The sequence below is a fragment of the Misgurnus anguillicaudatus genome, chromosome 24 (genome assembly GCF_027580225.2).
Source record: "Misgurnus anguillicaudatus chromosome 24, ASM2758022v2, whole genome shotgun sequence".
Lineage (NCBI taxonomy): Eukaryota > Metazoa > Chordata > Actinopteri > Cypriniformes > Cobitidae > Misgurnus > Misgurnus anguillicaudatus.
Genome location: NC_073360.2, coordinates 26,039,449 through 26,058,770, shown reverse-complemented (window position 1 = coordinate 26,058,770; position 19,322 = coordinate 26,039,449). Strand labels below are relative to the sequence as shown.

General features: G+C 37.5%; 1 protein-coding gene across 1 annotated transcript; it reads left to right on the top strand.

Moving 5' to 3' along the window:
• The first annotated feature begins 437 nt into the window (after nt 1-437).
• wsb1 (WD repeat and SOCS box containing 1) lies at nt 438-14,223 on the top strand. Its single transcript, XM_073862790.1, has 9 exons — nt 438-841; nt 1,461-1,629; nt 2,843-3,115; nt 5,707-5,837; nt 6,490-6,590; nt 10,137-10,309; nt 10,403-10,516; nt 11,025-11,132; nt 12,432-14,223. Exons 1-9 carry the CDS (start codon nt 802-804, stop codon nt 12,592-12,594), a joined length of 1,272 nt encoding a protein of 423 aa, XP_073718891.1. The 5' UTR covers nt 438-801; the 3' UTR covers nt 12,595-14,223.
• Nucleotides 14,224-19,322: the final 5,099 nt, after the last annotated feature.

Sequence of the window (19,322 nt, the reverse complement as noted above, 5' to 3'; positions counted from 1 at the left end):
TATTTTTTTTTTTTTTCTTTAAGGCACACATATATGTTGTGCTTAAACCTCCTCTACTGTGAAATACTGTAACAAATCCTTTATTCTTCAAAATAATTTTACAAACTGTGCTTATAAGGAGTTCGACGATGTGCGTTTTTGCCTTCATGCGGCGCTGCGCAGACCGGTCGGTGTGTAACATCAAAGTACCGCGAGAGCGATTTAAAAAGTATGCTTCGAATTTCTCTCGCGGTACTTAAGTGTCAGACGCCGATTGGTAGCCGCGCCGCGTGAAGGCAAACACGCCCATGGTCGAACTCCTTATCTGCACGTATTCCACGCATTCATTCCATTCATTTTCTTGAAAAAACGGCCAATCAGAGGCCAAGCGTAAACCTCTGTGCACGAATCAGAGAGGCGTGTTCATTCGTCGCCGTGGCAACCTCATGACGTTGCTGAGGTAACCCGCCCATCGGCGTGTATGTTAGAATCGTTGGATGCACGAAGCCATTACAACGGTGTGTGTTCAAACAGAGAGCAGCGTGTTTTCACGATCTACATTTTTTTGCTTTTCTTGTCGTTTAATCGCATTTTATTTAACGCATTTGTACGTACCTTACATCAAATACATCCAGTATTCTTAACAGTCGTTTTCAAAAGCCGTATATGTAATTACATTTGGCACCGAGTCGACGTGAGGCGAACGAATTCACAGCCATCTGATTCTCACCGCGCGCAGCCTTTCAAATTTGCGAATTAGTTTGTTTATTTTTATTTCGTTAACCAAGGAGACGTCGGTTTAAGATACCCGCTTCGATTTAGATGGCAAGCTTCCCAGATTTTGTCAACGAAAATGAAATAGGTGAGTTTTGCTTCCAATGTGATACGTGGCTCTTGACTAACTTTGTTTTAGTGGCCATCAGTGTTTCAACCAGCCCATGACTTTAGAAGCTAATACAACAAAAAACCGCTTAACGCGTGTTTTACATGTGCCGGTTATTTTGGTTTTTTGTGTTGTTGTGTTCGAGCTTATCGCGTTCACGCCCCGCGCGCATCCGCACCCTCCCCCACCGTCCGCCGGTTTCACCAGACCCCTCTGAATGAGTCACTATACTTGGTCAATGATTCACCATGCAAACTTGATTTTGTTAATTGTATTAAAGTATCTTAAGTAAGGAGAAAACAACTGAAAGCGAATCCGGAGAAAATAACAATGAAAGTGCACCTGTTGTATTCATTTAAATAGCACGTGTTTTGTTTGTTTGTTTGTTTATTTTTTGGTCCCAAAAATATTTTTATATTAACAATGTAAATATTTATATTTTTTGGACAAGCAACTCAAAACGGTTGCTTGTCCTATCAACGTTTTCATTGGCTCCATTTGTGTCTAAAATTAATTATTAATTTTTAAAAGGTCATTAAGTAAACCAATTTTTTTTTCTCAAAGATATTGATATCTGCCTTTTTTTCTGTCACAATAGGTAAAGCTAAGTTCATCGGGGAACTTATACCTCCTGTTGCTCCCTTCGACCAAAAATCCGGACGGGAGACTTGGACTGTAGCTTTTGCACCTGATGGTTCATACTTTGCATGGTCTCAGGGGCATCGAATTGTCAGACTTGTACCGTGGAAAAAATGTCTAGCTAACTTGTAAGTATACTCATCAGTCTCTATGCATTCTGCTGGTATGCTTAAAATTGTTTCAGTACAGCCAGTGGATTTATGGTTTGGCAAAAGACGCACTTTGTGTGTCGTGGATCGGCTTTTGCACGACGGATGCATCACTGTAGTGCCCAGTGTTTCGACCCGTTTAGCCCTTATCAGTCAACACGCATCGGTCGCCAGTCATCATCTCAACTTACGCTGTAGATAGAGAGGCAGCCGTCCAGTACACTGGCCTGCCAAAACGGTCATTGTCCTACTGTGAATGTGAAGTCCTCATAATGAGGTTTACAGCATGGCTTTTTGGCTGCATGCCTTCATCACAAAAGCCTTTTTGTAAGGGCTAAAACCAATGATTTTATGTTTAGTTTCGTCCAAAGTTAAGAATTGACATATGATAAGATATATACTCTGATATACTCGCGCTATTAGCTGTTATGACATGAATTGTAGCTGTTTCTCCTTATTGTGTCAATAAGAGAGAAGTGTGGGATTATAAAGTCATCTTCAGATTTAGAATTGATAGTGTAGTAACTTTATAACTAGTTTTCTACACAAAAGGCTCCATATAAGCTTAACTAACTAACAAACAACTGAGTAAATAGACAAAAAAAGACCATGCTTACTCCGTGTTTGCGTTCATTTAGAAATAAAAGCAGTAATTAATTTCTAGATTATATTTTTCTTGATACTGATTGAGTCTTTGTTCTCTCTTTGGTGGAATCTTCTGGAACTTTGGTGGAATCTTCTGGAACTTAATGTTAAAACTGAATAGAAGCCATTGTGCTATTAAAAGCATTAGTGGACACGTGGCAGGGGCTGTCTTTTGTGTTTCTGCTTCTCGCGCTTCGTATTCCCACTGTTTGTCAAGTTCCTAGAGCGTCAGACCTGATGAATAATATTAATTTTGTTGTTCTACTTTGTGACATTCGCAAGTCCTTGGTGTTAACACATGCAGTAGAACTGGGCAAGCGATGTTATATGGGTCAGAGTTGATGCAATGTTGGTAATTGCCTCTAAGGCAGGGAGTTTGTTTAGGGTTTCCACATATACCAGTTCAGCAGACTTGATATTTTGACAGATAACATTAAAGTACAATTATCTTGATTGTTTTATAATCCAAGCTTAAGAGCCTCATAATGGTTTCAATAAGAGATGCCTCTCACCATAACCACCAACTCATTGTCTTTCATTGATCCAGTGCTGTAAGGAACGAAGATCGTCCGAGCAGCGGAGGTCCCCGTCGGTTCTCCCGGCAGAACAGTGATGGCAGTCTGGTGCCAGGCGAGCTCAGAGAGCACACTATCGATTGCGGTGACATAGTATGGGGCATTGCCTTCGGCTCGTCGGTTCCTGAGAAACAGAGCCGCTGCGTGAATATCGAATGGCATCGGTTCAAGTTCGGGCAGGACCAGCTACTGCTAGCAACCGGCCTCAACAACGGCCGCATCAAAATCTGGGATGTCTATACAGGGAGTCGAACATCGATGACTAATCTGGTTTGCTTCATAATCTTAATTTTGGGTTTTGCTAATGAAAGATTATTGGTGGTGGAAATTTTTATAATGCATGTTGCTTAAAGCCTCAATTACATTTGTCCATTTGTGCTCATTTCTGTGTGTTTGGGCACCAAATACAGTGGTGAATCAGAGATTTTAAAATTGAGAAGTTAACTTGTCCTTTAGCCATTTGTTTCAGTTTTTTTTTACTTACTGCACAACTCCATAATTATTTGTTATTTACATTTTATATTATTTAGCTTTGGATTAATTTACCATGCTTCACAGTAGGGATGGGACGATTACCGGTTTCACGATTAACCATGATAAAATATCCTGACGATTAGTATTATTAATTTAATTATTACAACCGTGTTTGATTACCGCGGTAAATCCTGTCCAGCCAGAATCAGTTTGACGCAGGCGCGCACATGCAACATAGGTTTTTGCACAAGGCAGCATTTAAGGGATAATGTATATTAATTCACGGTAAACTTATTAGACACATTTATTTATTTATTTTTACCACAGAAATAATTTTAGGGACATAAAAAATATTAAATTGTGATTTTCAAAAATACAACTTTTTAAAAATGTTTTCAGTGTGATTATCAGTTCTTTTTGAACATTTCCATTTCATATGAACAAAACCATGATAATATTTATAACCGTGATAACTTTGGCCACTATAATCATGATATGAAATATTCATACCGTCCCATCCCTACTTCACAGAAAGTTATAAAACATTTAAAAACTACAATATCAAGGTGAATAATCGGTGAATTTACCATGAATAATCGGTGAATTTACCATGCTGCTGCTTCACAGAAAGTTATAAAACGTTTTAAAACTACAATATCAAGGCAAATAATCTCTGTTATATGATCACATAATTTTGAACACGTTTTACATAATCTTGAGAAATGTAATATAAAAAAACAGGCAGAGAGAACAATGCATGCTATTCGGTGAGTTATCTGTATTATGCCGTTCGTTCCAGATTGTTCGTCTGTTAAGGACAGCCTTCAGTTTCTTTCCAGAATGTTCTCTGCCATTGAGAAAGTGTAAAAAAACTACAGCAAGTGTCCCCTCCCTCAACACGCCTGCTTCCTGTTTTTCAGTTTCCAAGCAGGTTGTGTGTGCTAGAGAGCTAGTTATATAAGGCGTTGAACCATATATTTTTAGCGCCGCTTTTTACAACCCATTTTTATAGCTTCATAGCAATGCCCCTTATGTTGTCCATGTGTATGTCTTGTATACACTTTCTCACCTTTGGAGCATGTTTTCTTAAGAGTTTCCACTGGAGCGTTGCTCTCGTGGCTCCAGTTTTACTGTATTTTTATCACAACTGCTTAATGGCATTAGCTTGTGTTTGGAAACTTAATGGCTATGTTGGACGCGTTGCATAACAAAGATATAGTCCTGTCTAGTTACATAATTATTTGTTGACCATTTGCAAGATATATTAATGGGTGGGCTGGTCCTGTACAGCCACTTTCATTGGTTGTTTAAAGGGGTTAGAGATGTTTTGCTGGGTGGGTGACTCCACCTCCCTTCTAATTCAGCCCACAGTGCCATAAATTTACTGTGCAGGGTGCGAGAATCCTCCCCTCCTCAACTTGCCTATCATTTTTGCTTTCTGAAGAAATCTTATAGCAGTGTAATGTACAGTATCATGACAGGACTTGTCACTCAGCCCTCATTTTACGGCTTAGCGAACGACATTATAATAAGCCCTGTTATTCAAGCCTCAAACACATTTCTTGGCATAGATGTTAAGAATGTAGATAGGACAAATTAGGGGGATGTAAAGTGGATTAACCTGGCATGTTTGTTGTCATTGTGTTGTATTGTACCTTGAAGCTATTTAGTTTCCTTTGTGTAAAAAAGATTTCAGTTTGTAACTGCTGTTTATTTATACGGCTTTCACCATAATGGGAAGTGCCGTTGTGTATTTTACCTAATGATATTTAAGGAAACGAAAAATTAGGTGTAATTTGGTTCATGCAAATGTCTTTATATGTACATTTAAATGTATGCATTATATTCTCTTGATACTTTTGAAAAGGTTTTTAATTATGTGAATCCAAACATGGTTCTAAAATATACTTTATTCTTGCCATGAATATAGCCTTAGAAGCTGGTATGGCGTTTAAAGGCGGAGTCCACGATGTTTGAAAAACGCGTTGGAAAGGAGACGGGCCGACTACCAAAACACACTTATAGCCAATCAAATCAAATCAAATGCCGGGTTGCGTATGTGTGGGGCGGGTTTATCAACAGAAGGTCCAGATTCTATTGGGGTAGGGGCGTGTTTGTTTAGGTGATTTCAAATATCAACATTGGCTTTCATACATCATGGACTCCGCCTTTAAAGAAAGAAATGCATGCATTTGGCAGATGCTATCACCAATGGCCTACAGTGCATTACAAGCTATGTATTTTCCAGATTCACCTCAGTTTGAATCGATTAACGTGGACTTTGTGCAATAAACTGTGTTTTTGCAGCAGGCCATTTCTACGTACCTTTATTTATCCTCTGTGTTGTTTTCCCATGCACAGGAAAGTTTTTGTTGAACCTGATGGACCACACAGACATCGTACGGGATTTGACGTTTGCCCCAGATGGAAGTTTAGTTCTGGTTTCTGCCTCAAGAGACAAGACTCTACGTGTATGGGACCTTAAAGACGACGGTGAGGACCATATTTGCCTTTTGCAAAGTTTTTTGATGCTGTGTTTTTTTTACACACTAAAGCTAAATAGTTTAAAGCTTTATTGTGGTGTTTTCAGCTTGTACCCCCTTGCAAAACAGTCCCATAAGTCATTGCCTTCCTTTATTTTCGTTTTATCTCCGTGGAGATTTATTTGACTCTTTTGAAGCGTGCATGTGCACTCAAGCATTCCAGCACAAAGGAAAACTGGTTGAAAAGCGATTGGATCATGCCGAGCCCAGTGAAATGTTTGCTGATATTTCCTTGCAAAACAACCAGTATGAACTTGCTACTAAAAGTGGCCACGTTATTTTTTTTATCCTGTGAGAACTTTGAAATTAAGTAGAACTCAATGCATTTGCAACAATGTTATTGTTTTGTTTATTTTAATAAAGCAAGGAATGTTTGCCAGACATTCACTAAAATTTCCCTTCTCTCAAAATTGGAACGATTGGGAATTTAGCAATTAGCTGAAGTATGTTTATTGTATCGTTCCTTTGCGCATCAACAGTTAAAAAATACATTTTAAAATGAAGATAAATGGTAAAATGAAATTACTCAACAATAGAAAATAAATCGAATGATTAATGTGTTACTGTGTGTTTTAATTTTGTTGAATTGTTTGTGCTTTTAGGTAACATGATGAAAGTACTACGTGGTCATCAAAACTGGGTCTACTGCAGTGCTTTTTCACCTGATTCCTCGGTCCTTTGCTCCGTAGGCGCAGGCAAAGCGGTATGTTTTTCAGTTCTCATTTATTACTATTCTTGTTTCTTATTTTTTATATCTGCTAATGCCTGCGTTTGTTAGGACCAATCAATGAGTGCTAAAAGGATGATAATGCTCGGTGTCATAGCATGCTTTAACAAACCCTGCCTGTAGCTTTAGGGTTAAAATATTTGTGTGATTATGCGCATGTCAATGACAGAACGCCTTGTGACTATAAAGCCATACTATAGTATTTTAAAGCATTCAAGAAAGATTCATGCAATTGAAAGGCTAAACGGTCTGTTTTTTAATTAGTACCTTACACGTACGTTAAACAATAATGATGATCGTGTCTACATATATGATATGCAATAATATACACTGTTAAAAACTGGTATCTAGAACTATACAAAAATCTGTGTGTGCCCCTATGGCATCACACCAAGGAAAGTATTCCAGAAGTTCCCAGCAGCAAGCTAATTCTCTTCCCATGAGCAGGCTGCAGGGGTTGAAGTGTAAGGTTGTTTGTGTCCATAAGTGTCTTGCTTTCCCTGTCCCAGGTGGTGGCAAAGCTCTGTGTTTGAGTCATTTTGAGAGAAGCGCCGCGCTGACATAGCAGCCGGTGCGGACCGCGCGGGGCACGGCTGCCATCGCGGCCCCCATTGGACGCTCATGTGCCCGTGCCCACGCCCCAGGGGCTTCCATGCCTCCTGCCCGCAAGGGCGTCCTGTACGTAGGTTTTGCTCCATGTCTGTCTACCTCTGCTGTCGCACTTCCTCTCCAAAGAATTGACTTATAGGGCAGTGAGACCCCCTTCCTCTGCTTTTCTCTCATCCATCTTTGTTCAGTAGAATTCCCATCACATTTATCCTCTCTTCCTTCTAATGCTCTCCAGTTTAAGAAGGCCATAGGCATCGTGTATGCTGTATGTTTACACGCGCCAGCCAGTAGAAACCCTCATTTAGTGCCTTAGTTAACTGAACTCATGGCACCCATGTGTTTTTGAGCGGCGATGCTTGATCGCTGTTCAGTTTGTCTTAGACAAAAGCTCTGCACAGACTCTTGTAATAGGGTTAATAGTCAAAGGGGGGAAGGATTGTTGGTTTGTGTGAGCAATGAAAGGGCTTGTGTTTCAGCAGACTGCCTGCAGATGAAGTCTTCGCAGAAAAAAGTTATCTTTAAAAAGTTAAATTCGAATTAGGAATGTTGTGCAAATTAAACATTTGCTTATGCGTCATTTACAGAGGCACCAGAAGAAAGACCTGTTATAGTTTACTTATGGTTTAAATTTAACTTGTGAATGTTGTTTTTTTAGCAACCTAAATTTTTCACATTCTCATAGTGAAGTCTATTTATATAGGCTAATTCACACTGATCTTGTTGAACTTGTTGTTTTGGATTTGTTCGATGAGCGTGAAACACCCGTATTACCAAACATGTTAAAATAGCGTTTATCCAATTGAGCAATAAATAATCAGGGTTCCCACGGGTCCTTGAAATCCTTGAAAATTTGTGAATCTGGGGAAAATAATTCAAAGCCCTGGGAAGTTTTTGAAAATATACACACATAGATACAGGTCGTTGAAAGTGCTTGAATCTTATTTTATGCAAGAAGTTTGCTGGAAAAAATCCATATTATTTCCTGTGTAGTGTAGGATAATATCATAAAATTTCTAGACTTTTTAAGCACACAAGCTAAACTGTTCACTTTAAATGCTCATATCTACTGTATGCGAATGTTGATTCATACCAAAATGCTTTTTTGCATAGTTGTGTTTGACACATGAAAACGCCTCTGGTTACGTATGTAACTGTTGTTCCCTGAGAAGGGAACGAGGCGCTGCGTCTCCCTTGCCATACTTCCTGCGTCCCTGTAACACCGTCTTTGGCAATATTTCAGATAGTGATATACTTCCTGGCTCCCGCGTCACCCTGTCTTTGTTGTTAAGCCTCACCATTGGTTGAATTTGATATACACATTCAGACGCACTTAACCTTGGAGGTGTCACCAAAGTGATGCAGCGCAAGTTCCCTTAAAAAGGAACTGTAACAATGTATCTTTAAAGGCAACACAATGTAACCTTGTTCTCACTTGAAATGTGTCCCCACATTTAGACCTTGAATTTAAGGGTATTGAAAGTCCTTGGAAGTTGCTTGAAGTTGAAGTTAACAAAGGGGTTGGAACCCTGAATAATAAAAATAGTTTAGTGAACTGAAGCGCTCTTTTTTTTTTTATAAGGGGTGAAAGCTAACCGCACAGCAGGGTATGGGAATATGGAAATAAAAGGCTGTTTATACTCAAGCGTGTAAAGATATTTTGCAGCACACCCGCTGTTCCCCAGCTAGCTTATAATGTCAGTGTTTGTTGCCAGATCAGTGTGAATTTTCCTTATGACTTTGCCTCTCCTTGCATAGTAAAAAATGCAGCATTTTTGTCAAAATCAAGTTACTTTAACTTAAAAAAATAAAAATTAAACAATTTTAACTTGTTTTTATAAGTTATGTCAACTTATAACAGGTTTCAAAACTTGAAATAGTAGGTTGAATTGACTTGAAAAAAACAAATTTTTTAACTTCATTTTTTAACAATGTATGGCTGAGCGATTTGATATTCAATAATGCTCTGTATTTGCAATGACTTTTTAATTGCCAGCAGTTGTCCTACACACTAAAGCCCTTTCATCTCACTTTACAAAGTTAGACAAAACGGGAAGATTAACTCTGCAAACCTACCGTTGTAGTTGCTCCACCAACACCAGAATGTTTAATCGGTAAATAGTTACTAAAATGTACATTTGCTCAAGCGCTATGTGTATTGATGTACCAAATGAATAGAGTAAATGGGGATGTTTGCTAAATATAAACCTAAATTTCCAAATTGTGACCTTGTCACCATGAAATATGTATTGTGCTGGAGCAAAACAAGTACTTGGAAATCTCATAGCTGATTTTAATTGAAGAGTTTGCAGTTGTCACATGTTTCTGTATGCTGTGTTTGCCAAAGGCGTCAACCTTCTGGCCATCAAACTTTCTCTTCTTTTGCAGTATCTGTGTCTCTTCGTAGGCCTCCACCGAAGCGGTGCACGCCTATTGTAAACTCACGCGAACTAAAACTGAAAGGGGTACCAGTGGAGTAACATTATGTTACCTTAAGTTACTACTTGTTTGTATATTTTTCCCACATTATGTAGTAGTCTATGGAAAAATGTGTTGTTTTAATAAATGCTATATTGTTATGCATTCTGTAGTATTACATGCTAATAATTTTTTTAATAATTATAGACAACTGTAGCAGTAATATTTTTTGAATTTTGAATGATTTGCAAATACTAGCTACTCTGTAGTGTGCATTGATTTTGCATTTTGAACCAAGCCTTGCTGTTGTAATGGCATGTGCTACTTTTCAGTTGTTTCTGGGTTTGGTTGTAGCGCTTTAAAAATCATGACACTGAGCACATTTTGATCTTGACATTTTATTTGAGCTAAATTCTCTGTCTGATTTGTGATACTCAATGACCTTTTCATTTCTGGAATGGTACGGTGGGCTATAACGGGTGTATTTCTTGATTGCAGGTGTTCCTGTGGAACATGGATAAGTACACTATGATCCGTAAACTGGAAGGCCATCACAACGATGTGGTTTCTTGCGAGTTTTCGCCGGACGGCGCACTGCTAGCCACAGCGTCTTACGACACTCGTGTAATAGTGTGGGACCCGCACACGGCTACTATTCTGCTCGAGCTGGGGTAAAACACGTCATCCTACTTTTCTCTTTGAAGTTTTCTTCTTTATTTGCTTTAATAGTTCTTTCTATGCCTATGTTTGTTGTTTGCCTCCAGGCATCTATTCCCTCCTCCCTCCCCCATATTTGCGGGAGGAGCGAATGATCGATGGGTTCGCTCTGTGGCCTTTTGTCATGATGGTCGGCACATTGCCAGCGTCACCGATGACAGGTGAGATTTTGAAATATTGCGTGAGATTTAAGGTAACTAACTGCTAAGACCTGAATTTAAGAGCGAGGGAGCGAGCGTGCAAGCAAGCTGAGAGCGATAGAGGTTGAAGTGTTATTTATTGTAGGGCCTCTTTCTGGGAAAGATCACATGCCTCTCATATGACATCCATTAATCACTATGTGGCGGCGTGTTTTTGCTCACATTGCCGCGCCTCCTGCCGATTCAGGGTGGAGGAGTCGAAGGAAAATGAAGTCGTTTGTGCTCTACAAAATGGCGGACCCCAAAAGAGTTACATTCCTGAGCATTTGACGTGTTTCGCATGTTACACAAAAATGGATTTCAACGTTAACTCGTTAACTTATTTAAATCACTTTATTTTATAACATTTTAAAAGGTTTCATGTGTTAGCATATCTGCAACTTGATTTTGTTTATTATAAAATACACGTTTATAAGACCCTTAAAATAGCAGGTGAATGTTGAAGTCCTAAAATGTGTTTATTTTTCAGGTTGGTGCGGTTCTGGAGCATAGATGAGAGGAGTCCTCAGGCCGTCGCTCCTCTCAATAATGGCCTCTGTTGTGCCTTTTCTACTGATGGAAGTGTATTAGCAGCTGGGTAAGAATGTTACTCCATTGGGTGCGGTTTTCCGGACAGGACTTAAACTAAAATCCTTGTCTCAAACTAAAATGCATGTTTAAAAACATCTTGCACTGACATATCTTGAAAGAATTGGTCCATTTTCTTGAAAAAGGTCCAGATAGTTTACTCACCACCATGTCATCCAAAATGTTGTCTTTCTTTGTTTAGTCGAGAAGAAATTATGTTTTTCGGGGAAAACATTACAGGATTTTTCTAATTTTAATGGACTTTAATGGACCCCAACACTTAACAGTTGTAATGCCGCTTATAATTGCAGTTTTAAAGGACTCTAAAGATCCCAAATGAGGCATAAGGGTCTTGTCTAGTGAAACGGTTGTCATTTTTGGCATGAAAAATAAAAAATATGCACTTTTAAACCACAACTTCTCCTCTTTCTCCGGCTGTGTGACACGTCAGCGCGACATAATTGCGTAATGCCATGAAAAAGTCACGTGTTACATATATGAAACGCACATTGTGCCTCGTTTGGGATTGTTTGGAGTCCTTTGAAACTGCTATTTTAAACTGCATTAAAACTGTTAAGTATTGGGGTCCATTAAAGTCCATTAAAATGTGAAAAATCCTGGAATGTTTTCCTCAAAAAACAGAATTTCTTCTCGACTGAACAAAGAAAGAAATCAACATTTTGGATGACATGGTGGTGAGTAAAATATCTGTATTTTTTTTTTTTTTTTGAAGCAAATAGACTAATCAGTGCCTCAAAATGCACATCAGTAATGGGTTTTTTTGTAAGGTATATTTGTAAAAACGACTTAAATGTGCTAATCTAACTAAGCCCTAGCCCTGGATTAAACTAAACCCTGTCCTGGAAACCACTCTATAATGTTGTTCCTAAATTTATAGAAGCTTCATATGATTTAAATGTGGGGTGTGTAATTTTTGAAGAAAAAATTTGGAAAACACACTTGTAGCCAATCAGCAGTAAGGGGCGTGTCTACGAACCGACATCATTGGCTGGGTTGCATATGTGTTGGGTGGGTCTATCAAAAGAAGGTCCAGATTCTATTGGGGTAGGGGCATGTTTGTTTAGGTGATTTCAAATATCAACATTGGCTTTCAGAGATCATGCACCCCGCCTTTAAACCGTTTAATTCCTACAGACAGACAGTAAAGCTCACGATAGTGTTGTATAAACATAGCCACTTAAATTTAGTGTGACTAGACATGGTGAACACCATGCATTCAGTTTTGCATCTGCCGTGCATAAATGCAAATGTAGTTTGATAAACGAACCTCTTCCTGTCTGTCTCCCAGGTCTCGTGATGGCAGCGTGCACTTCTGGGCCTGTCCTCGCAGCGTCGCGAGCCTCCAGCACCTTTGCCGCATGACCCTGCGGCGAGTCCTACCTACGCAGCAGGTCTACAAGCTGCCCATTCCTTTCACCATGCAGGACTACCTGGCTTACAAGTCGCTGTAGCTTCAACACGGCACTCTGTGAAAAGATTGTTTTCGATGGAGAAAGTAAAGAAAGACAAAACATTTGAAAAAGCCTTAATCTATTCTGTTTATACTGACCTCATCATTCAGCTTGAGGGTCAGTGTTTTGTATTTATTTATTTTTTGGGGCAAGTTTACTGTAGTTCCAAGAACGTTTCAGTACTGTCTACTTCATCTTTCAAGCCCACATCAGTTCGTGGCCTTCAGACAGCTTTAACATATCAACATGGACCACATTAGTTTCCTGCTATTTGATACGGCAAACCTGCCACAACTTTTTGTATTCGCGTTTGGGTGGTGTTTTCTTGGGGTCAGTTTAGGAAACCCCTCTTGCACCTGAGATGAAGCGTGATGGGCGATCGTCTCTCAAAGGTTTTGCAGTGTTTTTATTATTTGTGCCAGCTGTGAGAGGGATTAAAGGGAGGATTAATAATGTGAATGTGTGCATGTGTGTCTGAGAGTGAAAGTTGATGGTGTTGTTCCTGCGGTAGGTCTGAGTTTGGTAGTTCAGGGACACGGGCAGTGCCTCCCCTTTACGTGCCTCTTTAAAAAAGAAGCTCCGGTGCGTTATGCACATCACACAGACCCGAATGCTGCCTCAGTATCGACCTCTTGCTTATTTTCACAACTGAAGTAACACGTGGGCTAATTTGGTTTCTTCCAAAAATTGTATATTTTTTACCAGTGCAAAGATTTGTAAAGGCATGTTTTGTCGAGTATATTTGTAAAAATGTATATGTAGCTTCAATTTTTTGCTCAAACACTTTATGATGCTTGTAAGTCTCAATGTGTGACGTTTTTGTGGGTGAATGAGACAAAGATGAGTTAAGGAGAGGAATAAGTAACTGCGACATGAATGTTCCACCAGCTTGCTGTATTTGCTATGAGGTCCGCTCTACATTATCCTTTATTATCTCTACACTTCAGTCTGCTGGGCCTTGTGTTTTCTAGGTGACCTAGAAGCCATCTTAAAAGTGGCCAAAGTGTGGTTTTGTGGGGATGGTGGCATCATGTCGCATCTACCTCTCATTTCGAGGAACTGGTAATACTGGTGCCAGACATATTGGATGTTATTGTTTATTGTTGATGCACGTGGCTCTAGTTGGCCTATTTTGATTATTTTTATGTGGGAATCAGAATGTGGCATATTCATTTGGTCATGCAGTCAAACACTTAGCAATAAAATCTTGTCTGAAGCTGATGCCAAAGATCCACTTGGGTTGATGTTAATGGCACTCAGTCTGTTTTCTTCCCCTTTCCTCATTTATGGCTAAAACTTGAAAGTATTTTGTATATGTATGTCTGTTATTCTGCTTGGGTTGGCTGATGTTACACAAATTGGCTTTGCTTGAACGATATCTTCGTCTTGAGTAGATATAGAAATGGCTACATAGATGCACTTCAGTGTTTCAACCAAAATGTTAGCATTGCAGTTTGAAGTACGGTTGTAGGGAACTTCAATCAATATAGAGAAAATGCTTGTAAATTAGTTTGTATCTAACTATGCTGTGCTTACCAGGAGCAAGTGAATTTATATTAAGTGTTTCCCCAGCTGTTTTCTGGGGTTTGTTGGTTTATGGTTGTTACCCAAATAAAGAAGTATTTTAAATCTTTTGTGTCTTCAATTAATATGCAAATGTGATGTATATGCTCAGATCCTGTGTCCAAATCTATAAAGATGAAACAGCACGGGTAGCGCTCTCTGTTCTGTGGAATATTGACCCGGTCGGTGATTGTACAAACAAGAGTCGCTGTGAGATTTCACAGCTGTGCTATCTTTCCAGGCCTCCTATGACAGCTTGGTGAAGAGCATTTCAATTTTCAGCCCGAGGCACTTTACGGAGTATTTAGTAGTCGTGTTTGATGTTTGTTTTTCTGCACTGTGTCCATAGCATCACCTTTGCCTGAGGCTACATTACACAAAGTGTGGAAATTTACAGAACAACTTGATTGTTTTTAGACTCTGTCCGAAAGGCGTGTGAGGTCATCATTATCAGGTTTATTATTAACTAGCACCGGTTATCGGGTTAAATATTAAGACACAGTGCCAATAAAATTGTAGCCTCAAAGACAAAAATATTTACATGGGTGCTATTATAACTAGTTTAAATTTAACGTAACAGATCAGTTTGGAAGTTTCTCAGCTAGATATGCTTCATATCAGAATGACTTCCAAATGTTAACATCGTTCTGTCAGTTTATCAGTTTAACTATGATGATAAGAAATAGTCAAAGCAATCTGAGGAAGCTCAGAGGTCCAGTTAAGGGCCAAACATGACCATGTGCATTGACAGACCAAAACATTAAGGCTGCACATGACTCTGACATATCAGTTTAGTGCTTTTCACAGAATGGCCTATATGGATTTTATCTCGTTACAAAGCATAATGTTGACCAATATAAACCGGTCTATCCTGAATTGTGAAGTCGATGGAAAATCATTTCACGCTTTGGTTGTATTAATAACATTCGTGCTGTTTAAATCTTTAAGCTACTTAAATTATGGGAAGACAACACTTAACAAAGTTTTTTTATAAATGTGTTTACAAAAATATCATATTCAAAGTCTTGAATAAAATTAAATCATGTTGCTTTAAAGGTGCAGTGTAAGTTTTAGTAGGATCTCTTGAGAAAAATGCAATATAATATACAGAACAGGGGCGTAGCCAGAATTTTATTTTAGGGGGGTCCTTTCTTAAAATGAGGGGGCAACTTGTGTATATATATTTAAGTTTATATAAGTTAAGCACAACAACGCGGTGACATGAGCTAATCCAATCAAGTTTGAAAATAGCTGCATTTTACCGCACAGCATTTTGATTTGTCAATCTGTCAATCAGACTAAGAAATCAGCAATCTTATTTTATTTTAAGCAATTGGAAATCTCAATTGGCCCTCATGGCTACGCCCCAATACAGAACTATATTTTCAGTGGTGTATAAAGACTTTATATTATGAACTGTTACGTTTTTGAGTCGTTTTTATCTACATACACCGCGGGTCCCCTTGCATTGAAGTCGCCATTTTGCACCCAAAACTGGACAAACTGCTCTATAGAGCATGTTTTGTCAATACGTTGTCTCAGACAACAACATGATTCTCTTGTGGTAGTTTTTCTAAGTGTTTCAAAAAATAGGAGAGGAAATTTACACACAGCACCTTTAAATGGAGTCACTCAACAAGGATGTTACACAATTTAAGACACCAATCTGACAACATGTGGTTTTAAAACAATGTTAATTATAAAAACTTTATTAAAATAAGACTGACTGGACTTGCTTTTGGTTATAACAAAATTGTTGTGTTTTCAGTTTAAAAAAACAGCCATAATAAAGGTTCAGATTACTTATATTTATACATACACCGGTGAATCATCTTACTTTCTGATGTGTGGGTCAGTTGAACTGGATTGCTATTTCTAACCGTGCAGATGGATTAAGCAGTATCCCACCAACTCTGCCAAAGAGTTATGTAAGAGGGAAAGTTGAGTAACTGTGATACAAATCATTTAGACAGCCTGTGATTCTCCAATGACATGAGAATTGCCATGGGTTGAAACAACCCAGCATTTCAGTATGGCTAAAACAGACTAAAATAAAAATTTATGTTTTAATATTTCAAAATATTCAATTAAAACTATCGTTTTTTAAATAATATAATATTATTGCAATAGAATCAGACACTGGCCTTTATTTATGTTACACACTTATATGTAAATAGTATGTTACAGATTTACAGTACATTTGTTAAAAGATTGTGTTTACATCATCTTAGATTATTCAGAATAAGACTAGCTAAATTATGGTAGTTTCCTTAATTCATAAAAATACTACAAACTGGTAAAAATATGTTGATCATTTTGTTCAATAGATTTGTTATTTTTGCAATGTTATAATGATCATATATAATTGTTTCTCAGTCTCTTTAATAGAATACATACAGAAAATACAAAGAATGTGTATATGGTTTAATATAAAAACTGTATAAAAGTGTAAACTGATGTGTCAAGTTTTAAACTCCCCACTGCAGGATCTCTTAAACCTAAATAAAATCCTAATTTTTCATTTTAAAGAAATTAGTCTTTTTACTTCATTCTGCTCAAAAACACTCAAGAAACACTGACGATGCCTAAAGAAGACATTTAGTCCTGATTTTTTTTTGTACATATTTCCTGCTTTTCTGTTTGTATCTCGATAAAATAGATTGAAAAATAAATATGGATGGACATTAAAAATTCTTAAACAAGAAGTCTGGTGATGGTGGTCTAAGACTTTTGCACAGTACTGTATGTATATATCAGAGAAGGCTTCATCCATTCACAACGTGTTTCTGCGCACGCAACACACGCACATCTGTGCACATCTGCTGCAGTCACTACAGTCTGATGACTACAGTATTATGAGGGTGCCATCTAGCGGTCATCGATGTCCTTGCAGCCTGATGAGTTTTAATGAATCAAATGTGAATAAAAAAATTAACGACTGTGTGCAATAGATGGTGTCTGTAGCATTTTTTATATGTGCACACAATTTTTATTTTGTTGAGTGTTACAGCTATAAATCGGATTGCAGTAATCTGTATAATCTGTAAACAGAATTAGCATTAGTTTTTGCAGCTCAGTACTCTTATTCTACAGTTATTCTCTTATGACATTTTGACAATTATTTGTCAACATTTTACAAAAGGCTAAATTCATTATGTCATTTCAGAAATGACAACATAAACATCAGTTGAGGGCTGCAACTCCACTTTTTAAATGACAATATCCTGGCCGGACTACTGTTGTCAGTGATATAAGTATTTGAAAATGATTTCTTAATGTCTAGTGACATATCAGGGCCATTTTATGATTACTTGATATAAATTTCGTACAAACTGTTCCTTTAAGTTACCATGTGAAGCTCAATGTGTGTTAATAACTCAATGCTTAAAGGAATATATCACCCAAAAATTTAAATTCTGACTTCATTTTCTCACTATATTTTATATTGTTACAAACCTGTATACATTTCTTTGTTCTGATAAACACAAAGGAAGTTATTTTAAAGAATGTTTGTAACTAAACCGATCATGAGCCCCATTCACTTCCATAGTAGAAAAAAAGAATATGCAAGTGAATGGGGCGGTTTCTTTAAAATATTTTCCTTTGTGTTCATCAGAACAAAGAAATGTATACATGTTTGTAACAACATGAGGATGAGTAAAGTATGACAGAATTTTAACTTTTGGGTGAATTATCCCTAGGGTTATCCCTTGCATGCAATATGATTTTTTTTTCCCAATTTAGAGCATGAAATAAAAATTCCATTCTTATACAGATCTACAATTACGGATATCCTTTTAAGTTGCCATTGTTTCCAAAACACCCCCACTTTGCCAATGCAGATTTCAGGATTTTCCCACAGTGATGCATATGACTGTTTATAATGTTTTATCATACACAGGTTATGAATTTTGCTTCAAACATGTCTTAAGTACTACCCTTGGATCCAAATCCCATTTAGCTACAGAGTTTTGTGAGAGAATACTAAAGGATGCCAGTGCTCAGTTTTGATACAAAAATCCAGTCTTGATTTATTGTTTAGCCAGTTTGGCCATTTCAAAAGAAATATTATATATTATGTCGGTGCATGTTCAGTTATTAAGCTGAAGTTTAAAGCTTTTTATATTTTAAGGTAACATTTATTAAAAATAATAAAAAGTTTACTAAATCACACCCCTTCTTATGGGTTTTGACAGCTTTATTTAAACTTTCAAATATGATTCTAGTGAATGCAGTTGAGAAGTTTTTCAGACTTCCTTCGATTGTCCCAACTTCCTGTTAAACAAATACTTTTCTGATTGTGAATGACTTCCTGCCCTGATGTTGCATTAAACACTGCAATACTACAGCAGCACGTGTTCTGGAGAAGTAATATGAAATGCCTGAGGTGACATTAAAATCGCGAATCTTGTCTACAGGGACGTCAACAGTTTTATATTGAGAAAATAAACCTGTTAACAGTCAGTTTGGAGGGAACTAGTCTATTAGTTTGCTAATTTCCTTATTTTACCAGTAGGTGGCGCTATGTTCTTATGCAAAAATCATCTATTAGCCAGTGGATGTGATCAACAAATGCATTTATTTATTTTATTCATACTTTCTTTAAAATGTATCTACATTACCATATATAACAAAACATATTAGTTTATAAGATGATAATTATTTATAATTCTTATCAAATAAATATCTAAAAGAAAATTATAGAGGGATTCAGTAAACACAACCATTTAAACCATTTAAACCATTAAAAAAAACATATCAAATCATTTGAAATGTTTTAGAATTTAATTTGAATTTTTTTTTTAGAAAAGTTATTAAACAGATATGTATCCATTCACAGAGGAATCATCTGGAAAATAAACTACTAGTTAATAGTACATTTGTGAGCAGCTGCTCCCACCTTTATATGCAGGTCATGTCATTCAGTATGTAAGTAATAAATGACAATGAGCCATTGAGTTATTGGAAAATAATGCACATTACCATATTGGGTGTGCATTATTTTCAAATAATTCAAAGGACTCGAGTCAGTTATTTTACTTGGTTACCACAGACATTGCAAAGATTGTTGGTTATTTTAAGACATTTATATTTGAAACATGTTCTCAACTAATCAGAAAAAAGCATTCAACAGTGCCATATAAGCAAACATATTCACTGGTACA

Bases quoted from the DNA above. Each gene is read 5' to 3' on its own strand.
- wsb1 (XM_073862790.1), top strand. From the start codon at position 802: ATGGCAAGCTTCCCAGATTTTGTCAACGAAAATGAAATAG. The intron at 3,116-5,706 runs GAGTCGAACATC...CCCATGCACAGG, and splicing joins ATCTGGGATGTCTATACAGG to AAAGTTTTTGTTGAACCTGA. The intron at 11,133-12,431 runs GTAAGAATGTTA...TCTGTCTCCCAG, and splicing joins GGAAGTGTATTAGCAGCTGG to GTCTCGTGATGGCAGCGTGC.